This window comes from Lepidochelys olivacea (assembly GCF_965140295.1).
Source record: "Lepidochelys olivacea isolate rLepOli2 genome assembly, chromosome: 6".
NCBI classification, from domain to species: Eukaryota; Metazoa; Chordata; order Testudines; family Cheloniidae; genus Lepidochelys; species Lepidochelys olivacea.
In genome coordinates this window covers 54,458,878-54,481,168 of record NC_140416.1, presented here as the reverse complement: position 1 = coordinate 54,481,168, position 22,291 = coordinate 54,458,878, and the positions used below count along the sequence as shown (strand labels likewise).

The window sequence follows — 22,291 nt, the reverse complement described above, 5'->3', positions numbered from 1 at the left end:
GTGTGCCTTTACATCAAGGAGTATTTCAGGCAGGACTGCACGGAGGGTTCCAATAAGAAATGGTGCACCAAAGTTATCGTTGTTATTGGAACAAGGAGGTTAGCCTGGCCTCTGATTGATACATGGCTAGATTTACCTCGCTGCGCCTTCTCTGTGAGTGACTGCAGTGTGATCTAGACAGGGGAGGAGGAAAATGAGTACAAAACAAATCTGGTCTATTTCTTGTTCTGACCCACTCCATCTATCCTTTACATCTTTGGCTGGCAGCAGACGGTGCAGAAGGACTGCATGCCATCCACATCTCATGGCTGCTTGGCAGAAGATGGTACAGTACGACTGCTAGCCATCTTCATCTCTTGCCTGCCTGGCATAAGATGGTACAATACGACTGCTAGCAGTCCGTATCGCCTGCCCGCTCACCAGAAGACGGTTCAATAGGACTGCAGGACTAAAGAGAATGACCTGGTCAAGTCACTCCAAATTTAGTCCCTGCGCCCATGTCTGCCCAGGCGCTCCCAGCCGACGTGGCCAGGAGCACCTCGGACACGACGAGGACGACTACCAGTCGTATTGCACCGTCTGCTGCCAGAAGGCAATGGGTTGCTGCTACTGTGCAGCAAAGCCGTACCGCGTCTGCCAGCACCCAGGAGACATAGGGTGACGGTTACCTGAGCTGGCTCCATGCTTGCCGTGGTATGGTGTCTGCACAGGTAACTCATGAAAAAAGGCGCGAAACGATTGTCTGCCCTTGCTTTCACGGAGGGAGGGAGGGAGGGAGGGAACGGGGGCCTGACGACACGTACCCAGAACCACCCGCGACAATGTTTTAGCCCCATCAGAGTGCTCCATTGTGAGTGCTCTGGACAGCACTCTCAGATGCCCGATTGTTTGCCATTGCTCTGACGCTGGGAGGGGCGCTTACAGGGTTGGCTTCAGGGAGCTAAAATCAACAAAGGGGGTGGCTTTACATCAAGGAGTATTTCAGGCAGGACTTCACGGAGGGTTCCAATAAGAAATGGTGCACCTAAGTTATCGTTGTTATTGGAACAAGGAGGTTAGCCTGGCCTCTGATTGATACATGGCTAGATTTACCTCGCTGCACCTTCTCTGTAAGTGACTGCAGTGTGATCTAGAAGAATGAGTCCCCTAGACAGGGGAGGGGGGGAAGCAAATCTGGTCTATTTCTTGTTTTGATCCACTCCATCTATCTTTTACATCTTTGGCTGGCAGCAGACGGTGCAGAAGGACTGCATGCCATCCACATCTCATGGCTGCTCGGCAGAAGATGGTACAGTACGACTGCTAGCAGTCCGTATCGCCTGCCCGCTCACCATAAGACGGTTCAATAGGACTGACTGCAGGACTAAAGAGAATGACCTGCTCAAGTCACTCCAAATTTAGTCCCTGCGCCCATGTCTGCCCAGGCGCTCCTGATCGACCTCACAGAGGCGACCAGGAGCACCTCAGACATGACGATGACGGCTACCAGTCGTACTGTACCGTCTGCTGCCACAAGGCAAGGGGTTGCTGCTACTGTGTAGCAATGCCGTACTGCGTCTGCCAGCATCCAGGAGACATAGGGTGACGGTTACCTGAGCGGGCTCCATGCTTGCCGTGGTATGGCGTCTGCACAGGTAACTCAGGAAAAAAGGTGCGAAATGATTGTCTGCCCTTGCTTTCACGGGGGGAGGGAGGGTGGGAACGGGGGCCTGACGATATGTACCCAGAACCACCCGCGACAATGTTTTAGCCCCATCAGGCATTGGGATATCAACCCAGAATTCCAATGGGCAGCGGAGACTGCGGGAACTGTGGGATAGCTACCCACAGTGCAACGCTCCGGAAGTCGACGCTTGCCTCGGTACTGTGGAAGCGCTCCGCCGAGTTAATGCACTTAATGCACTTAGAGCATTTTCTGTGGGGACACACACACTCGAATATATAAAACCGATTTCAAAAAAACCGACTTCTATAAATTCGACCTAATTTCGTAGTGTAGACATACCCTAATAAATTGGTTAGTCTCTAAGGTGCCACAAGTACTCCTTTTCTTTTTGCGAATACAGACTAACACGGCTGTTACTCTGAAAACTGCAGTACCTGAGATCCTTCCAGTAGGGCATTAAGCAATGTGACTACACATCTGTCATGTTTGTTCTCTCCTCAGGGGGAGAAGTGTGTGCACTGGAATGTCTTGTTTTGGTAGGGTTTATTTTTATACATTACAGACAGACAGACACACACACACATAGAATAGATGTGTTTATGTTAAAGCAGGCAGGTGAAACAAATGTGCCTTGCACTTGGAAAGGAAGGTGCTGAGGTTTATGGTGGCCCTTGGTTTCTGGGGTAGTTCATTCTACTGTCTCAGGCTGGATCCTGAGAAGAACTTCTGTCTCCCACACAAACAAGCTTTGCCCTTATTATAGAGAGTTCATTGTGCCAGTCTCCAGGGCTATCAGGTTGGCACTTTTCATCAACCACTACATTAACTTTAAGTAAAAAAACCCCTAACTCAATTCCCCCCCCCCCGGAGAATTAAAAACTCAGCCCTCCCAAACCCTGCTAAAGAGCTAATCCAACACTTGGACGTTCTCTCTGTGGGTTAGCTTGCAGGGCCCACCCCTTTCTGCTGACGTCTTCCCTCTATCGCACATCAGACTTTTCCCCGTGGAGCTGGAGAACAAGCTTCAATGAAAACTGCCTGCTTGCGGCTGTAAAGGGATTGCAGGCACCACAGCCACTACTACTTCTGTTTTTCCCTGCCTGGCCAGGAACATAAAACCAGAAGCTCCATCAGCAGCTTCCTAGCAAACCTGGAATAATTTATTTCTCTCTTCAGAGTCACTTCTTTTCCCTGCTGTTATTGAAACTCTTTTTCTTACTTCAAAGTGAATGAAACCAGACTAAACTCTGAAAGGGAATGAATGAAATACATACTGCTTGAGAAGAAGAATCGCATGATTCTTGCGTAACATCTGTGCAGCCTGAGACAATGGTTTTGTCTGTCCCAGTTATAGCTCTGGGTGCCACCTTGGGGACTGCAACTAGCATCCTTGCCCTCTGCGGTTTTACCTGTTTGTGCAAATGCAGGCAACCTAGGAAAGGACTCTCGGGAAAGGACCAAGACATGGACAGTGAAAATGCTAAGCCCAGTACGCTTCAGCCAGTCCAGCAGGTAAACTACCTTCTCTAATTTACTCTGCCACTTTTCTGTAAGTGTAGAAGGCAGGAATGCAAAGTCCATGCCAGACTGTGGTGAGTGATTTATCACATCCTATTTGTTTGCAGGATTCAGGATGTAGCAACATTTCAGTGGGGGAAGGGAGACTCAGGTGACCTGCAAAATGAACAAAGCAACAGTCAACTCAGCGGTCCTTTTACCAAAGAGAAAGCTCCTCGTGGCAAACATACAGAAAAAGAAGATTTGAAATTCCACTCGAATTGTCAGGCTAGATCCCAAGGGAAATCATTTGGCTAGAACAGAAACCTGGACTCTACTAAGAAGCAGTCAGAACATAGTTGTGTGCAGAGTAGGAGCAGAATATCAATAGTGTCAGAATCTTTTATAATCTCTCTCTCTCTCTCTCTGCACACACAGACACTTATGGCTACAGCAGTATAGTGGAAAGGCTTCTGTGTACATAGCTGGTTTATTATGAAAACAATCCTCCTCCACATGTGAAACAGATGAAGTTTTAGGAAAGTTAAGACATGAGGTTAAAATAAGGTTTATAATATGAATCTAGTAACAACCTTAACTGTGGAGAGTCTACTTTCTCACCATGCCTACTGCTTTTTCTTTTCCTTTTCACTTACTATAACAGCTGTTTTGAAGTGCTGCAAATGCCAGATATCCCTGGTGATCTGACTTAATTGCTCAAAGGGTTCAATCAAAATAGGAGCATAGGGACTGGCAGACTGGAACAGGCTGATGGTCCATTTACTCCTGTGTCCTGTCAGTGGCCAGATGCATCAGCAGTAAATTGTAACACTTCCCTGATGCACCTAATTATGGAATACTCAATACTGAACCTTGAGGAGAATTATTTTTAAAAACTTTTTTCCCTTGGCTGATTATGACCTCAGGTCTGGAACATAAAGCCTGATGGTCACTGAAAGTTTTACCCTAGCTTGTGTTACTGTAGACGCTTTTCTCATTTATATGGGTTGAATGATTTTTTTCTCATTCTTACTAAACCTTAATTTGCCTTTATAATATGCTACATCAGCTAGTTCCAAAAGCTGATGATATATTGTATAACAAAGTCTTTATTCATTTGCATTTAAATTACATGGACTGCTCTATTATTTTTGTTTCATTGAAAACTGCAGTAGGAATCCTAATTGGCTTTCTCTGGGCCATTCATTAGTGCATACTCAGTCCCTATATAATGGACTCTTTTTTTCTTTCCCAAGTAAATAGTCCCAGTCTCACCATATTTCTGCTGCAGTTGTTTTGAGACAAGATGGCCAAAGCCGATTATCTGCAGTGTTATAGCCATGTTGGTCCCAGGATATTAGAGACACAAGGTGGGTAAGGTAATATCTTTTATAGGACCAACTTCTATTGGTGAAAAAGACAAGCTTTCAAGCTACACAGAGCTCTTCTTCAGGTCACCTGAGCTCCGTGTAGCTCGAAAGCTTGTCTCTTTCACCAACGGAAGTCAATCAATAAAATATATTACCTCACCCACCTTGTCTCTCAAAGCTGATAACATTTGTGGTGTACACATATCCATATTATTGATTCTTTTGGACTGCCACTTGGTATTGAGTAGATACCCTTACTGAACTTAGATCTTTTCCCCTAGACATTACGGCTATTTCTGAACCCTTCAGTGAGTAGGATAGAGTGTGTTTTCCAATGGAGATTTGCCTGTATTTATTCTGAATTTTATCTGTTAGTGTGTTGCCCAGTTTCCTAGGTCCTCCTCAGGTTTCTCATTAGCTTTGGCTAACCTAATAGATTATTATCTGCTGATTTTTCCAGTTTGCTCTTTGATACAATACTATGCAGCAAGGCTGAGATTTTCAAAGTATACAATTAAAAATGAATGGGAATTGGGTGCTCATGCCCCAAGGCTGCTTTGAAAAATTTCATTTCAGACCTTTATTGTGCATCACTTTCACCTGTTTTCCAGACTGTTAATATATTGAATGACACTATCCACAGAGCACTCCATTATCCACTTTTTCACACAAAGACCATTTCCTTTTCTAATGCTACTTTTTATTGTTTTAGCTCTAAACCAATTTTTAATTCTTCATATGACTTCACCCTTTGAGTAACCAACTTTCTTGAATAACATCTTGAGAAAGACTTTAAGAAAAGCCTTTGGAAAGTGTTAATACATTTCTGCAGCTTCTCCCTTCGGGTCCCATCCTGCAAATTGCTAAGCGTTCAGATCTACCACTGAAGTGCATTTTGGTCTACCACTGAAATCAAACTGTGCTCAGGGTCCTCAGAACCTCATAGGTTCAGGCTCTCATAATATTTACTAATTTAGCAAAGCTTGCAATATTTTAATATAGTATGTGACCAATATCTTGTTAAATTATTCACCCAGCTTTTAGTACAACATTATTACCCTAGAGCACTAGGAGGAGACTAATGTTTTCATCATCAGTTAGGTATTATAGTTAGTATCTAATTATTATTTTTTTTGCAAGAATTCCAGAAAGATGAACAGAGCACTCTGTCACTGAAGGTACAAAATGTCCCTAGTTCCCATATTCCATATGTTTGCTAGTTCTTTCCAAATTAAAAGGAACCTATTGCCAGGAACATGCACTCCCTAAAATGTCTCCAATTTAAAAGTACTCCATTTTCATTGTAAAGATTAATTTCAAATCTAGTTTTATGTCTGTGAAGTGCTGTACATCATCTGTGTCTGTTATTATGAACAATCCTGTCTTTTTTTTCATCCACGAACAAAAAGCAACTTTAATACACTGTATGTCCTACCTAGCCAGTGCTCGGAACGCTTTATTATTGAGGCTTGTCAGTATCAGGGGATTCTGAGGAAGAGAGAGGAAGCTAGACTATATTGGATCCACGGTTATGTTGTTTTCTTTAACATTGACCTAACATTGTTTGAAATGGGAATACATCAGCATGAACTAGTTACCTCCCATGGTGTACCACATAGGGCAGTTAGAGCACCACATGTTAGAGCACTCTACAAATCATACCTCTCGAGTGCACTTTGCCAGAGCTGGGTAGACAAGCTCTATGTCTGCTGTATAGAAAAGCCCCAGAGTTCTGAAAAGCACCTATAAACAGAATTGGGTCTTGTGCAAACAAAGATATATCTACAGAACAAGTAAAATGAGGTGGCTTTTATATTGTCACTTTGAAAAAACCTCAGAGCATGGGAGATAGTAACAATCACAAGCTTGCATTGCTTGTGAGTCAGATACAAGATAAGCCAAGGAAATAATCTAGGCCAGCGTTTTAATAATGTCAAGGAGGAACACAGAAGGGTCAAGAGCAGCGTCCTATCTAATTTGGTCTTATTTCACATAGAATGGATTACGCTCTCTTGCTCTTCACTTTATTTAAGACTGCTGCTGTAGTTTGATTTGTAAAAGGGACTTTCCGCAGGCAATGCTCAGAAAGAGTATAAGCTGCCAGCACTTGCGAAGCAGAGCTGGCAGCATGAACAATAAACAGAGGCAGATGCAGTTGGAGGAGGGGGTGGATTGGTCCCCACTGGTTTGCATATGTCTCTCATCTCTAATTCTGAAGAGCAGACATGAACGTATTATGTAAACCCAGTGAAGCTGTTAGTTGTTGTGTGCTGATGGATTTCCTGACTAAGTGTTGGGCTTTTAGCAAGCAGGGGAAGCGATAGTAATAACAATACTTCATATTTGTATAGCATCTTTCATCTCAAAAGTTCCTCAGCTGCTTCATGTAGTATAGACATACACCACTGAAATGCAGCCACCTCTGGTCTGGAGGGCAGCAGGCAGGTGGATAGCTATTGCAGAGCACTCTTTGTATAAGAGTGAAGGAAGAGGCGATGTTGGTCACAAGCTCCATGGCATAGGATATTTAATGTCTATGTAAAGCAACCAGGGCCATTTTTTCCCCAAGATATTGCCCAGAGGGTCCTGCCAACTGCACAGAACACACTCGATTTACTTTAGAAAGAAGAAAGTCTGACCTGACCATGCTGGGATTTGAACCTGTTATTTCAAGTTTAAGTATTTCAGAACTGATGTTTAAATCTCTAAGAGTGAAATCCCACTCCCTCCTTTTTGCCAGAAAGAGGCTTATTCATTGTGTAAGTCCCACTTATGGCCAGGGCTGGCCCTCATCAGAGGGGTGAATTTCTCTCTAAGAGTATAGAACAGAGGTCATAAACTAGAGTGGAGAGAGCATTGATAGTGGACTATAGTGAACAATCCGGTACTGGCTACCTGGGGAGATGGAGGCAATGACCTAATAGGACTCTTCCATTGCTAATGGCTATGTCACTATGATTCTGTGGGCATCACATGCAGAGTGTGGTTAAAAACCAAACTACATTATTCTTTTTGCGCTATTGAGCTGCTCCTTGAGGAATGTGAATATGCCCTAAGGACATGAGGTCTAGGAGTAAAAAGCTCTAACGCAAGAGACTGCTTCTCCCATGGCACCATCCACATTCATTATCAATATGAATCAAAGTAACTAATGGAAAAACATTAATTACAATTAAGAATATTATCTTGCTCTCGCTCTCTCTCTCAGTCTAAACGTAAAATGAAATAGCTTGGCAGTTAATGGGACAAGAGATCCTTCCATGACAGCAAGCTCACAATAAAACAGTCTTTTCCACTTCTCCAGCACCCTTCACACAAGATCTTCTAAATGCTTTAGAAGCACGAAAGCAAACTGATTAGAGTTGGGGTAGCTCCTACTCAGTCTCTGTTTTTTCCATGGACAAATCCAAATATATGTTCACACAGAGTGATTTAAATTACACATAGCTGGGATTAATGTTTAGAGTGTAGGTGGGGGTGGAATTCAATGTCCCATTGACAGATTTTTCACCAGCCTCTCCTTCTCAATGAAGGGTTCCTATGTTGGGTGAGCTATAGCAACAATCCCACAGCTCTGAGTTCATTGCTATGCTTTTCGCACTATCCTTCTGTACTCTGTGTTGATTCTTGTGAATCAGCATGGGACTGAAATCATAAAACGAACTCTGATCTATCAGACCAAAATGTCGGTCCATCTAATCAAGGAACTTTTACCTTAATTTGTTGATGCTGTCATCTTGTTTGTTCCCTGGAAAGTGCTCAGACACTATGGTGCTGGGTGAGCTATAAACCAGAATCAGTAGCCAATTGCCTGATGATTCCAAGGGAAATGAAAAAAAACCATCATACAGCGGACAGTATTGCTAATATTTTCCCATGAAGCTTTGAGAGAAAGGCAGGGCCTGTTGATCTAAAACTGAGATGGACCTGACCCCACTCCAAACTTTGCAACTGGTCCCTCTCTGTGTAATCAGCTAAACAAAATCTGAACAGTTCTGAAACCTAGGCCTGAACTTTGTGACTCAGGCCTATCTCGAGTTCAAAATCCTTACTGCCAAACTGTTGTTATTTATATTACAATAGCACCTGGAGATCTCAGTCAAGATCACAGCCCCATTGTACTAGACATGACAAATGCATAGTAAGAACCATTACCTGACCTAAAGAGCTTTCAGTCTAAATAGATAAGATGGACAACATGTGGGAGAGGAAACAGAAGCTCAAAGAGGTAATGTTATTTGCCCAAGATTACACAGTCAGTTAGTGCCAGAGATTAGAATAAAATCTAGGCTTTCTGACTCTTAGTCCAGTGCACTATCCATTAGACCACACTGCCTCTCACTATGGACTCTGTGTATTTTCAAAGCTACTGCAATTTACTTATTGACACTCCACTGGATCACCGTTCCCCAGGTTTGCCCCCGGACCTCCTCCTGAGCCTGTTACCCTTTAAGCAGTTTCATGGAAATTTTCTTTTTAGTAAACATTACATATATTTCCTTTGCTGCTTGTATGAAGTTATTTTGCTACTCGCTTTCCTGGCTCAATTTAGCTGCAACTCCATTAACTTAGTTTCACAACAGCCAGCAATTTGATTGTAAAATTCCTACTGAAGTTGAAATAAAGCCACTCAGAGGCCTCTGAGCTTCAAATTAAGCATCAGAACATAGTCAGCAGATGATAACTCCAACCACAGGAAATATTTAGATGAGAGAGGGTAAATAAATGTTCAGAAGCAGAGAACAGACGTTTAGGTAGTTGGCTGTAGATGGGACAAGAAAGAAGTTTTTCCATCGCTGTCCTGAACACAGAGATAATAAGATTCAATAGTTGCAGAGCATGTTGGTGAAAGAACAGTTTTAGACTCTTAGGTCTGGCCTGTTAGGGTGCAATAAGCCTTCCCACTTCTAGGGGCAGTCACAATCCCAGTCCTTGTGTTTCCTGAGTCCAGTGACAGAAAAAGTAACACAGCACTGCCAATGGCACTGGACATCCCAAAACATGTGGGGAGGTGTGACTGTCAGGCTGTGGCTGGCAAACATGTGGGAAATGTTTACTACACTTTCCCAAGGAGGTAGTGTGGGCACTCCTCCAAGCACCAAAACTAGTCTGCCTGGTTGATGACTGGCTTTCTTTGGATCATACAGTCACAGCACAGACCCAGCTCCATTCATAACATCTGAGCTTAGTAAGGAATTGGCATAGACATATAAAGTAGGGGTGTATTGCTACTGTGAAGGGGGAGGGGAAAATCAACAAATGGGAAAGTTTCCCTTTTCTGTTGCAAACAAATGTGTTGATGGGTGAGTCTGAAGAGGACACAAACTGAGAAGATGCAGTGAGTTCAATTAGCCAAGTAACAATGGCATTAGGAATGACTGGCTGGATCATTTTTTCCCTTGGTCTGGGTTCAGCTGGTCTTGGGCAAGCTGGTAGCATTAGTCTAGTCTATACAGAATAATGAACAGGATCTTTATTTCAGTTCAGCATTAAGAAGACTACTGAACCCATCCAGCCTCGGACCCTCCTGATGTTTCCCAACGTCTATGGCCCAAAGCCAGTCATGACTGCCCCAGAAATTATTAATTATGTGGATTATGCCTTGAAGTCAACTGAAGAGCCAACTAGAGGAAAAGATGAAGTTCAGGATCAGAACAGAATGAAGATACAAGTCAATGAGGAGTTATTTGTTCTCCCTCAAAATGGTAGGAGCATTTCCAAGTCCAGTGGAACCATTTCCTCTTCAGACTGGTGATCCACTGCTCCAGTGCCCAGGTGTCTGATAAGCAACATAGGACTTGTACACAGGATTAAAATGCAGTTATAATCAGAATGGTAGATGTAAAAATGACCATTTGGGGCGCCATAGTTCTTCTCTCTCAATGATCCCAGCACAAATGTGCTCAGCTGGCAAACCACCTGAGGCTTGCTCTGTCCACCATCATTTTAAATGTGGTTGGTTAAGATAAAGTAGAGATGGAGTCCATCAACGGGTTCCATTAGTGAAGCAGGGGCACACATCAGTGCCCTGAATAGTTTTAAGTCTAGAGTCCTCTGACCTTAGAGAGTCTAATTCTAACTGTTTGCATCTGGCAGCATTTCATGCTTGTGATGGTTCTGTGCCCATATTGATTTTACCTCCTGAGCTGCCTTTTTAATAGCACAATTGATCCTGGTGGCTATAACATTAATACAGTCTTCCTGGGGATTTTCCAGTGGGCACAATGAACTCCATGCATGGTTTATATAAAGATTTATTTTTAACTTGAAAAATCACTTGGCAGTACTTGGCAGTTTCTCTGTCTTTTTCTGGGCAGAGGGCCACTCTCCCAACCCCTCCACACTGGGAAAGAAGGGGAGGTGAGCATTTAAGCATCAGCCTACAGCGTCAGAAGGAAGGCAATAGGACGGGGCTGCTAAAGCAAGATGGCTGCACGTAGGTTGGCACCAGAGCTTGAGGTGTGTGTATCAGTGCACTATCAGCTCCGCAAGTGCTCTGGCTTCCTGCTGTGCTTGGTTCCATAGGCCAAGTGTTATTAAAATAGAACAAGAACCGTTTGCTTTCTCCTCTGTATACCATGTCACACTGATTTTTGACTCTGATTGGCATTTGCTTGGGGAATAAGTCCCAGCCCCCTACCATTGCTGCCTTCCAGCACCTGATCCAAACTGATACTGCATGCACCAGTATCTGACAATAAAATACTGTGGCTTCCCTTTTAGTCCTGCCTGTTGCTTTACTTGAGGTAATTAACATAATATATACTCCAATCCAAACAGCCTCACAACCTTCCAGCCTCACCACTTTCAACCTAGCCAAGCTCTGTGGGAATTAAGGTAACAGTGGTCGTCTGTGTGGAAAAGAGGATCCCCTAAAAAGGATTGAATTCATTCCAATAGCTTTAGTAAAATTTGTTAGCGTTGTAAGTGGGATCAGAGTCAGCTGTGAAGTCCTTACCCCAAAAATCTTACAGTTTAATTCAGGGAATATGTGAAAAAGAAATCCAAGAGCAAGCACCTGTGTCGTTACCATGGGTTGGTAATGGAGTGAGAGGTATGGCTAAAGCCCAGGTAGCACACAGAAAGTGAAGCTTGTCCACATCTGGAAGGAGGTGGAAAGTGAGAGGGGGAGGGCAGCACTACAGAACAGTCAGTGAAGCCAGGTGGTGAATTTGGCTTGATGAGGAATGAAGCCTTGCTAACTGGGTTACTTCAGTCCCAGGTGCAGTACAGGATGTGTGTGTCACTGAGCACCTGAACCCTGAGAAAGCAGCCAGCTGTAACCAGGTCCCTAAACTCCGCTATTCCCTTGGGTATGATGGACAGAAAGCTGAGCTGTGTGTGGCCTTTCTTGAAGGTAAGTGGCTCCCCATTCTGCCTATTTTATATAAACAAGCCTTTATTTGAGAGATACAAGATACTTTCTGACTCAAAGTATTTCACCTCCTACATAATAATCAACATGTCCCCACAGAACTGAGGGACACTTTATTGGCTATGAGGCTTTCAAACTAGAATTGCCAAGAGATTTCACTGCTTGAAAAGAATGCACCATGGTTTAGCAACAGTTTGTGTGCTCAAAGGCAGTATGAGGGAATCAGGAGTTTGTCCTATTCCACCCATGTTCGAGGTGCGCAGGTAAGGATCCTTCTGTCTTACTGTTGTTTTAAGGAGATGCTCCCAATGAGGTGACAGGCTCAATACCCCCAAATTCCTCCCACCCCTCCAGTCAAACATTTTTTTGTTTAGCCCTTCTGTCTGGTCCTGTAAAGCAAAACCAGATGAAGGACAAACCAGTTCATGGATTTATGATTCACGTAAGTGACAGGAAAATCTATAGAGCTTCACACAGCTTGACTAGCAAAAGGAAGGTTTAACTCTACATATAACAACCCTACATATAACAAGCCAAATTGGAGGAAGAGATGTTTAAATCACATTCCTCTTATATACCCTGTGGATAAGGTAACTCCCGCCAGCTGAGCCTAGCCATATGACCAGGCTCTCTGGCAATCTCACTAAGGACAGGCAGTTGGGGGAGCTGTGCTACTACTCAGAGATAGAACCCTGTTAACCCTCTGCTTGCTAGTCACAGTCCTCCTGGGGTGTGTAAAGCAGAGCTGAGTGACTAATTCACAGATAGTATGAGTCCCCCCAAAAACCAGTCCAGCTATCACCTTCCTAAGCAAGGACTGAAGGGGTGTTAAATTGCAGCCATCATGCTGGGCAAGCTGCCAGCAACAAGCCCACAGCCTTGAGTTTCTTTCTGAGGTTGTCATGCATGTTCAGTGAGCTCTCATAGGCATGTTGTGCTCTCCCTGTCAGCTCAGTAGGAGCTCTACTCTCTTAAGGAGACAGAGGAGTCTCTTGGGTGTCAAGGACTTGACTGCTCTCAGCTGCTGAGCCAGTGGGTAGCAGGGCATCTTTCCATGGACAGTCATGCACACTGACTTTTGCAGTCACAAAGAGGACTTGTTGCTACATTACCCTGCTGAGGAGTAGAGACGTTGCTGCAGCCCTTGGCCTGGAGGGCTGATAGATTCATTTGTCACTGTTCATGGAATGTGAAATGATATTTTATGTACGTTTTTCATTTGAGAACTTTCAGCCTCAAGATGAAATAAAGAACAGGAAAATCTGGGGCTGAATATCAGGAGGAAAATCCTAACACTGAGAACAATTAGACTGTGGAATGGTCTCCCAAAGAGGCCATTTCAAAAAGACTGGACAAAACACTTAGGAATGAACTTTAGAGACATACCGCACTGGTCCCTAGGGGATGGACTAGATGTGCTAAGCAGCCTTGTACACCTCTAGCTTCTGTGACTGACCAAGAGCCTTTAATGCATTTTATACGAGGCTCTCTTTCTGATCCAGTGTGAAGATAAATTAAAATCCTCTCTCCCCCTCCCCTCCCCCCACCCCAAATATCTCGTGTGTCTTCTCAGGCTACTGGTTCGGTGCCCTTGAGCGATGCACATTTACTTGAGTGGGATGCAAAATCTCCCAGACAATAACAATATCCTTGTGCTTTTGCTGAAGGACAAGGACAATAAGATTCTTGGGCATGCTGAAGGAAAAATAAATAACATTGGGCCCTGGACTTTGGTCTCTCCAGTGCTAGTTAGAAGGAACAGCAGGTTTTAGCAACATCTTGGATGTCTGTTCAGCTCATGTTATTTTATGACTATAGTGAGACAGGCAAAGGCCCCACAGCCTTCTGCCCTTGCATACCTAGCCCTGTAATAGGATGTTTCTTTTAATACAAGCTTCCCTCTCCTTGTCCTCCAGCTATGCATGGAAGCATGATAGGGGACCAGGATGCTGGCTGTGACTGCTACATCCTGGGCACCTTGGTGAGCAAGTCTGGCACCACAGGTGCCCAGACAGTGCTGAAGAAGAAAGTGCACCACATCATCTGGGAGGAAGCTCTGCTGTTCCCGTTAGCTGAGGAGGAGGTGCTAGAAGGGATGCTGACTCTCACCTTGAGGAACTGCGACAGATTCTCTAGGCACAGCATTGTTGGGGAAATTAAACTGAGCCTGGCTAATGTGGGGGAACCCTTCAGAATGGCCCAGTGGGAGAAACTGAAGACCCCTGAGAAGGTATCACATCAATACTTATCAGTAGCTCAGGCAATATAACGAGAGTTAGTTTCCAAAGTTAGAGATGCTTATTTCAATATGACTGTATTTTAATGGGCATGTAATAACCAGGTCTGCATTTACACTGGGCCAGATTCTGAGTTGTGATGAGCCTCCACAACTCCAATGACTTCTAAAGATCAGCAGCACAACTCAATATCTGACCATTTCAGCAAGTAATCAAAGTGCTCCAACTCAGCTCCTAACCTTATAGGTCCCAGCATCTACACATCCCTTCTTTCTCCTTGTGTTACATGATAATCAATCACTGAACTACAGTAAAAACAACGAGGAGTCCTTCTGGCACCGTAGAGACTAACACATTTATTTGGGCATAAGCTTTCATGGGCTATAACCCACTTCATCAGATGCATGGAGTAGAAAATACAGTAAGCAGGTATAAATATACAGCACATGAAAAGATGGGAGTTGCCTTACCAAGTGGGGGTCAGTGCTAATGAGGCCAATTCAATTAGGATGGATATGACCCATTCCCAACAGTTGACTAGAAGGTGTGAGTATCAGAGGGAAAATTATGTTTTGTAGTGACCCAGCCACTCCCAGTCTTTATTCAGGCCTAATTTGATGGTGTCAAGTTTGCAAATTAAATCCAGTTTTGCAGTTTCTCATAGAAGTCTGTTTTTGAAGTTTTTTTGTTGAAGAATGGTGACTTTTAAGTCTGTTATTGAGTATCCAGGGAGATTGAAGTGCTCTCCTACTGGTTTTTGAATGTCTGATTTGTGTCCATTTATTCTTTTGTGTAGACACTGTCTGATTTGGCCAATGTACATGGCTGAGGGGCATTGCTAGCACATAATGGCATATATCACATTGGTAGATGTGCAGGTGAATGAGACTTGATGGTGTGGCTGATGTGGTTGGGTCCTATGATAGTGTCCCTTGAATAGATATGCGGACAGAGTTGGCAACAGGGTTTGTTGCAGGGCTTGGTTCCTGAGTTAGTGTTTTTGTTGTGTGGTGTGTAGTTGCTGGTGAGTATTTGCTTCAGGTTGGGGGGCTGTCTGTAAGCGAGGATTGGCCTGTCTCCCAAGGTCTGTGAGAGTGAGGGATCGTCTTTCAGGATAAGTTGTAGATCCTTGATGATGCGCTGGAGAGGTTTTAGTTGATGGCTGTAGGTGATGGCTAGTGGTGTTCTGTTACTTTTCTTCGTTGGGCCTGTTCTATAGTATGTGACTTCTGGGTAAAGAAAGTAACAGAACACTACTAGCCATCACCGACTGCTCCCAACTAAAACCTCAGGATGGAGATGCATTGCAGAGCTGTGGGGAAGGTGTGGCAAGCAGTGGAATACAGAGAATGCTGCAAATTAGGATTGAAATGCATCAGTGAAGCTGCATGTTGGAAACAACATCTGCCTCCACCTTGCATTAATCTAGGCAGTGCTATTATTTCTTTGTTTTTGTGAGTACCACATGAATTTTGAGCACTTGTGAGTTTTTAAATTCACTAGGATCAAATAGAGACAGGACTGAGATAGTACCCAGGTAGTCAGAACCAGGGTTCTGGACAGAGCAAACAACACAGCAAGGGACAAGCATTCCTGACTGTGTTGCTGAACCCTGAAATAAGTAATCTGGCGTTAAGAGAAAAGGAGTACTTGTGGCACCTGGCCTTGTAATTCCTGAGGACTACACAGTGATTTTACTTGAATCATAGAACTTGGAATCTGCATCACCAGTTTCCCACAATGCTAATTTACCTGGACAGTACTCCCATACTACAGTGATGAACACTATAGAAAACCCTGAGATAGACAGATGGATGGTAGGAATAAATGGATGCCATGGATCAGTTTAGCAGATGGTGTTTTTGGCCTTGGCTACAGGGGAAAGTTTCACCAATTACACTGGTATAAACCCCCACCCTCCCACTCCCACACACAATGTGGACACACTTGTTCCAGTTTAAGAATGACTTTTTTCGGTTTAACTTTACCCCTCCCCCAGGGACATGAGCCCCCACCCTCACCGCCAAGCCACACTTCTCCTGGAATAAAAGTGTTTACACAGGGGATTAGATCAGTATAACTGTATTGGTCTAAATTCAAAGGCTATACTGAAAAAACTTTTCCGTGGAGACAAGGCCAAAATCTGCTCCATAGCTGTTATACAAAAGGTGCCAAGAAGCTCTCTGTATATAGGATTAGGAGACACCAATACATCTTCAAGATGACAGGGCCCTAGACATATTGTCCCCTCTGCCATGGTCGATCTTTACAGCCATTCACTTGATAAGTCAAGACTGATTCCTTTTCTAACCCGTGAGGAGTAGGTTAACATTAACAGTGCCCCAGTTTGTGCTGAAAGATATGCAGTGAAAGCTCTATTTGCATCATCAGGGACCTCAGTGAACCAATCATTACACAGCCAGCTTAAATACAAGTCATGAATCATTAATTGAGAGCCAGGACAGGAGGGAATGAGGGAGCAAGAGAGGGAGGATCAGAGAGCAATAGGAGCTATTTTTGTCAGCGTACATCCAGGAACAATGTTGCTGGGATTTGTTTAAAGTTTGATATTTCCTTGAAAAGCTATGAGCTGCAAAAATGTCAAACCCACTCTCTCTGGAATGCTCCTACACAGATATAAGAACGGAGAGGGGAGCTCACAACTGGCTGGGTGATGTCGTTGCTCTTCGGAAATGTGTGGAGTGCTGCTGCTGGCTCAGAGCAATGTTCACCACATTACGAAAGCTGCAGGTGTTAGGCTGGTACCACTAATCGTGTCCTCCTCTCTTCCCACTGGTTTAATACTCTATGCTTCCATAGCACCTTCCATCTCAAGATCTCAAAGTGCTTCACGAACATTATTAACTGATTAAATCTCATGGTGCGGGTAATTAGAGTCCGGCAAATAAGTGATTTTTTTTTAGTTCACTGTCAGTTTTGAAAAACTGAATAAAAAAAATTGGTTCTACCTGAACTAAATCCCAAAATTCAGAAAAATTTTGATGAATCAAAAAAGTCAACCAAAATTTCATTTCCAGTTGAACAAAACATTTCATTCAACCTGACACAAACTGTTTCATTTAATTTCCAGGTAGTTTATAACATACAAAGCAAAGAAATGAAGAACTAGATTCACAAAACTGCCGGGGGGGGGGGTGTCACAGGAGCAGGGTTTTTAAATTGGGTCTCCCACATTTTAGGAGAGTGTCCTAATTACAGTGGTGTAGGGTATTTTGAGATAGGGCTTTCTCAATCTCTTCTGTCAAAATTGTTCTATTTTGTATAAAATACTTGGATGGCCAAATAGTCAGTCCCCAATGCTGCAGAGCAAGTCATTGGCTATGTCTTTACTGGAGGAAAAACGTGTGTGTACGTGTGTGTTTACATTGAGATAGATAGCTCTCTTGATGTGAAATCCTAGTGAAGACAAGTCGGAGCAGTTTTTTCCTAGATTTAGCTAGTGCAGGTACCTCAACTAGTTACGCTGAGGTGAGAGACACCTGTGCCTTATCGCCAGTGGGATTTTACATTGAGAGAGGTATCTTCATGTGTAAATACATAATATTTTCAGTGAAGACATAGCCATCATCAAGAATCTGATTAGAATCCATGGCTACTGCCTCTCTTTAGATTCATTTAGATTTAGGACACTTTTTTCAAAAGGTGTATGGGTACAAGATATTCAGTGCTGCCTGCACATGTTAACTGAGTTCATGGAAAAAGGTTTACATTGGCTCTTCTGAGGACTTTGCTTAATCTGAGTTTGGAGTTTCTCTGGAAATGACTTCTTGGCTGGTTTGTGTATGAGTCATTCCAATCAGATAGTTATGACAGCAACATTTTCTAGAGAGTAAATCTGTTGTTAATGAATGTCTGTTCACATCCACCGCAGCCAGCAAGCAGAAAACTTAATCTGAAATATTTATAGCCTACTTAGAACTGAGAGAGGAAGGGACAAAAAAGTCCTGGATAAGGGAACTCTCTCCTAAAGATTCTAGTCTTTGTTGGGAAGTCCAAAGGGAATTCACTCAATTGAACAGTGGCTTTCAAGGACCTTTCTGGACCATTAACTGCACATTAAAATGAGGTTTCTGTCACAAGCTGGTACTACTTGAGTGAATAATTACTTCCCCTTTGCTTTCCCCTTTCATATCTCTGTGCACACACACATTCTCTCTCTTTCACTCCTCTGACTCCCCACCACTAAATGATGTCATTTTCAAAGGAAAGATCAGTTGTCAGCATGATTATTTTCTTCTTGTTCTGCCTACAGGTATACATGGAGGGCGGGAGAGGGAGGGAAAGAGAGAGGAAGGCCAGAAGGCTAAGAAGCCAATCACTAATGGCAGAAAATAAATACAGAGAAGAATGGTGGCCTTGTAAAGTGAAAGTTGGATCATTCAGAGCATCTACCTTAAAGAAACCAGAGCTTGGGGAAAATAGAGGGAATCGCTCACAGATTTGGGAGTAGACATGCCAAGAAAGCAAAACAAATGGCACAAGTGCTGATTTTATACACACACACACACACATATATAGATCAAGGTTCTTTCCCCACTCTGAACTCTAGGGTACAGATGTGGGGACCTGCATGAAAACCTCCTAAGCTTACTTTTACCACTTTAGGTTAAAATTTCCCCAAGGTACAAACTATTTTACCCTTTGCCCTTGGACTTCCACTGCCACCACCAAACATTTATCTGGGTTTATTTTTATTAGGAAAGTGTCGTTTAGAAACATCTTTCCCCCCAAAATCCTCCCAACCCTTGCACCCCACTTCCTGGGGAAGGTTTGGTAAAATCCTCACCAATTTGCATAGGTGACCACAGACCCAAACCCTTGGATCTTAAGAACAATGAAAAAGCATTCAGTTTTCTTACAAGAAGACTTTTAATAGAAGTAAAAAAGAATCACCTCTGTAAAATCAGGATGGTAAATACCTTACAGGGTAATTAGATTCAAAACATAGAGAATCCCTCTAGGCAAAATCTTAAGTTACAAAAAAGACACACAGACAGGAATATTCATTCTATTCAGCTCAGCTTAATTTTCTCAGCCATTTAAAGAAATCATAATCTAACGCATATCTAGCTAGATTACTTATTAAGTTCTAAGACTCCATTCCTGTTCTGTCCCCGGCAAAAGCATCACACAAACAGACCCAGACCCCTTTTTTCTCTCCCTCCTCCCAGCTTTTGAAAGTATCTTGTCTCCTCATTGGTCATTTTGGTCAGGTGCCAGCGAGGTTATCTTTAGCTTCTTAACCCTTTACAGGTGAAAGGATTTTTCCTCTGGCCAGGAGGGATTTTAAAGGTGATTACCCTTCCCTTTATATTTATGACAATATATATATTTTAAAATACCCTTCCAAGCTTAAGTGACTAGCTCTGGTTCATTCTGTGTATGAGTGTAAGTTAGTGTTGTGGTACCCATGGGCATTTTCTTCTCTTTCTCTGGGGATAGCACATCTGGATTATTTAAAGCCAGGACTTAAGTTTAGATGGAATTTTCTCACATAAAGGGTAGCTGATATAAGGAACAAATGGCCAAAGGAAATAATCAAAGCAAGAAACATGAATCAGCTGGAGAGGCAGCTGCACGATAATCTGTCAGAAAAGGATAAAGGCTAAGGGATGCAGCTACATTTCTCTGTTTACATCTTTCTGGTACTGCCCAGCATACTATATCTGTTACATCCCGACTCTCCATTCTCTCAAGTAAATGTCCCACTGAATGACATAGGAAACAGTTATTTTCCAGCAGCAATGAAAGGGTTAACCCACACAGTCAGGTGAATCAGTGAGGAGAGCACTACTGTGAACTTCCTTTCAGATGAGTTCTGTCCAAGAGCCTACTCTCTGCTTCATTCCATCAGACCTCAACTAGTCTAACTGGGGATCCTTGTGTAATAGGGCTAGGATCCAGAGACAACGTGACTTGCTGCATTTGAGAGTTTCTCATTGATCTTTGGCCCCACATTGCTCAATGGTATGGACAAGAGTGGATTTTGAATTTGCCTTTCTTTCATGCTTTTCTTCTTGACTTCTAGGAGCCGGATGCAGGCTATGGGGAGATACTCCTCTCCATCAGCTATCTGCCAGCAGCAAACCGCTTGCTTGTGGTGCTCATAAAAGCCAAGAATCTCCATTTCAAACAGCTGAAAGATCTCTTGGGAAAAGGTGAGTGAGGAACAGCAACAGGGGAATTGGGCAAAATTCTATAGGACACAATGGAATGAGGGTGACCTGATTTATGGTGAGTCAATACAGTCACAATGTAATCTAATGCCCCTCATCCCCATATCTAGAAATCCTGCACATAAATTAAGGTAGTCATATCCTAGTTACACAGCACATAGTTATATATTCATCTGCCTACTCATTGTAACTGTATCATTCTACGACCATTAATGGTCCAATTACAGATAGAAACCAATGGTGGCAAAGACTGCATTTTGTGGTGTGGTTTCAGGACAGGCAAGGAGAGGGTGGAGCAGAGGGGGTTCAGCAAGAGCCAGAAGCCCTGCTACTATATTGCTAAAGTACTGCACAACAGTTTCAGACCACTTCGCCACACTCTCCTGTGAAAGGGGGAGTTCTGCTTGTGCATAATGATCCTTTCTTGCCCTTGAACCATCTGAAGGCCTTCAAGGAGTAGGGTAAGGAAAGGGAGCCAGTTATAGTCTTCCAAGACTTCCCTCCAACCTGCAACCCTGAGGCTACGTTAACTTGCACTGCTTCATCCTCTGCACTGCAGAACTTCCCACCACATCCCCTTATGGGAAGAGTGGGAGAGTCTTTGGAAGCATGCACCTGCAAGACCTGTATAGCCAGGTGATAGAAGGGAGGCAAAAGTCATCACCGTGAATCCTTCTTGCCTCCTGTGATCTCATGGGATCCATAGGTTGAGGAAGGAATCCATAGGATTCTCCCAACATGGGACAAGCCATATCCACTCTGGCAAAAGAATTCATATTAGAATTCAGCAGTTTCCTCTTCCCTTTGCAGGTTCTTTCCATGCAGGGAAATGGGACCCATTGCTTTTGTGGATGGAATACTGGATGGAAACCCCAAACTTTGGAGGTGTTCAGAATCCAATCCCAGATCTGTGTCCCAAACTCCATGTCGGGCCTTCAGCTCTATCCCAGGGTACACAAAAGCCTTGGATTCAAACTTCCCTGAACTCCAAAGGAGTGCTCTAGATCCAGATGCTGATCTCAGTCTGAAGAGGTTGTAGTGTCTGATATTCTATAACATCTGCCTGTGCAGCTGGGGCTTAATAAAATGGGGTTAAAAAGCAAAAATAACTAAAATAATTTTGAGAGAGAAAACAGTTAGAAGTTGCTCATGTGCTTTTCCTTTGGTCCATAGACATTAGTTCAGATTCTCTTTTAATGGCTCTCTGCCTGTCCTGTGCTCATCACTGTGGTGTCTGTCTTTCCTTCATTTCCCATGCAGATGTATCTGTCAAGGTGATCCTGAAGCACCAGTCTCTGAAACTGAAGAAGCAGACAAAGCATGCAAAACACAAGATCAACCCAGTCTGGAATGAGATGATCATGTTTGAAGTGCCCCAAGAGCTGCTACACACCTCCAGTGTGGTGCTAGAAATGCTAAGCCAAGACGGCCTCGGGCAGAGCCAATCACTGGGCAAGTGCAGCCTGGGTCTGCATGCCACAGGCACAGAGAGGAACCACTGGGAGGAGATGCTGAGGAACCCCAGGAGGCAGATAGCCATGTGGCACCAACTTCATATGTAGCCAGGCAATCTCTGTCATGACCAGCCAACTGCCTTTCATACTGGGAGGTCTCTGAGTCAGGAGGAGTAAGCCAAGTTATATTTCATCTTGCAGTACTGTGAACCACACCCATCCACAAAATGACCAATCACAGCATTCTGTTATGGACACTGCCTTTTTCGGGTTTCCTGCCACAAGGACACTCTCAAGCTAGACCAGGCACAGTCCTGAAGCGTACATTGTAGGGAAGAGTCCTGAACTCTCTCCTAGGGATGGAATGCATGACCCCAACAGACCTCTAACTTCTACAAGGACGAGATTCTGACACTGAAAAGCTGCTGGTGAAAATAAATGGGGACTGTCAGATAGGCTTTTGTATGTGTTATAGTTAAAGGTGAGCTGAAGGGG

At 43.6% G+C, this 22,291-nt stretch overlaps 1 protein-coding gene across 1 annotated transcript; it reads left to right on the top strand.

Moving 5' to 3' along the window:
- Nucleotides 1-2,681: 2,681 nt before the first annotated feature.
- SYT13 (synaptotagmin 13) lies at nucleotides 2,682-22,288 on the top strand. The gene is made up of 6 exons (XM_084631675.1): nucleotides 2,682-3,178; nucleotides 10,016-10,238; nucleotides 11,750-11,890; nucleotides 13,825-14,138; nucleotides 20,195-20,324; nucleotides 21,603-22,288. Exons 1-6 carry the CDS (start codon nucleotides 2,996-2,998, stop codon nucleotides 21,902-21,904), a joined length of 1,293 nt encoding a protein of 430 aa, XP_084487801.1. The 5' UTR covers nucleotides 2,682-2,995; the 3' UTR covers nucleotides 21,905-22,288.
- Nucleotides 22,289-22,291: the final 3 nt, after the last annotated feature.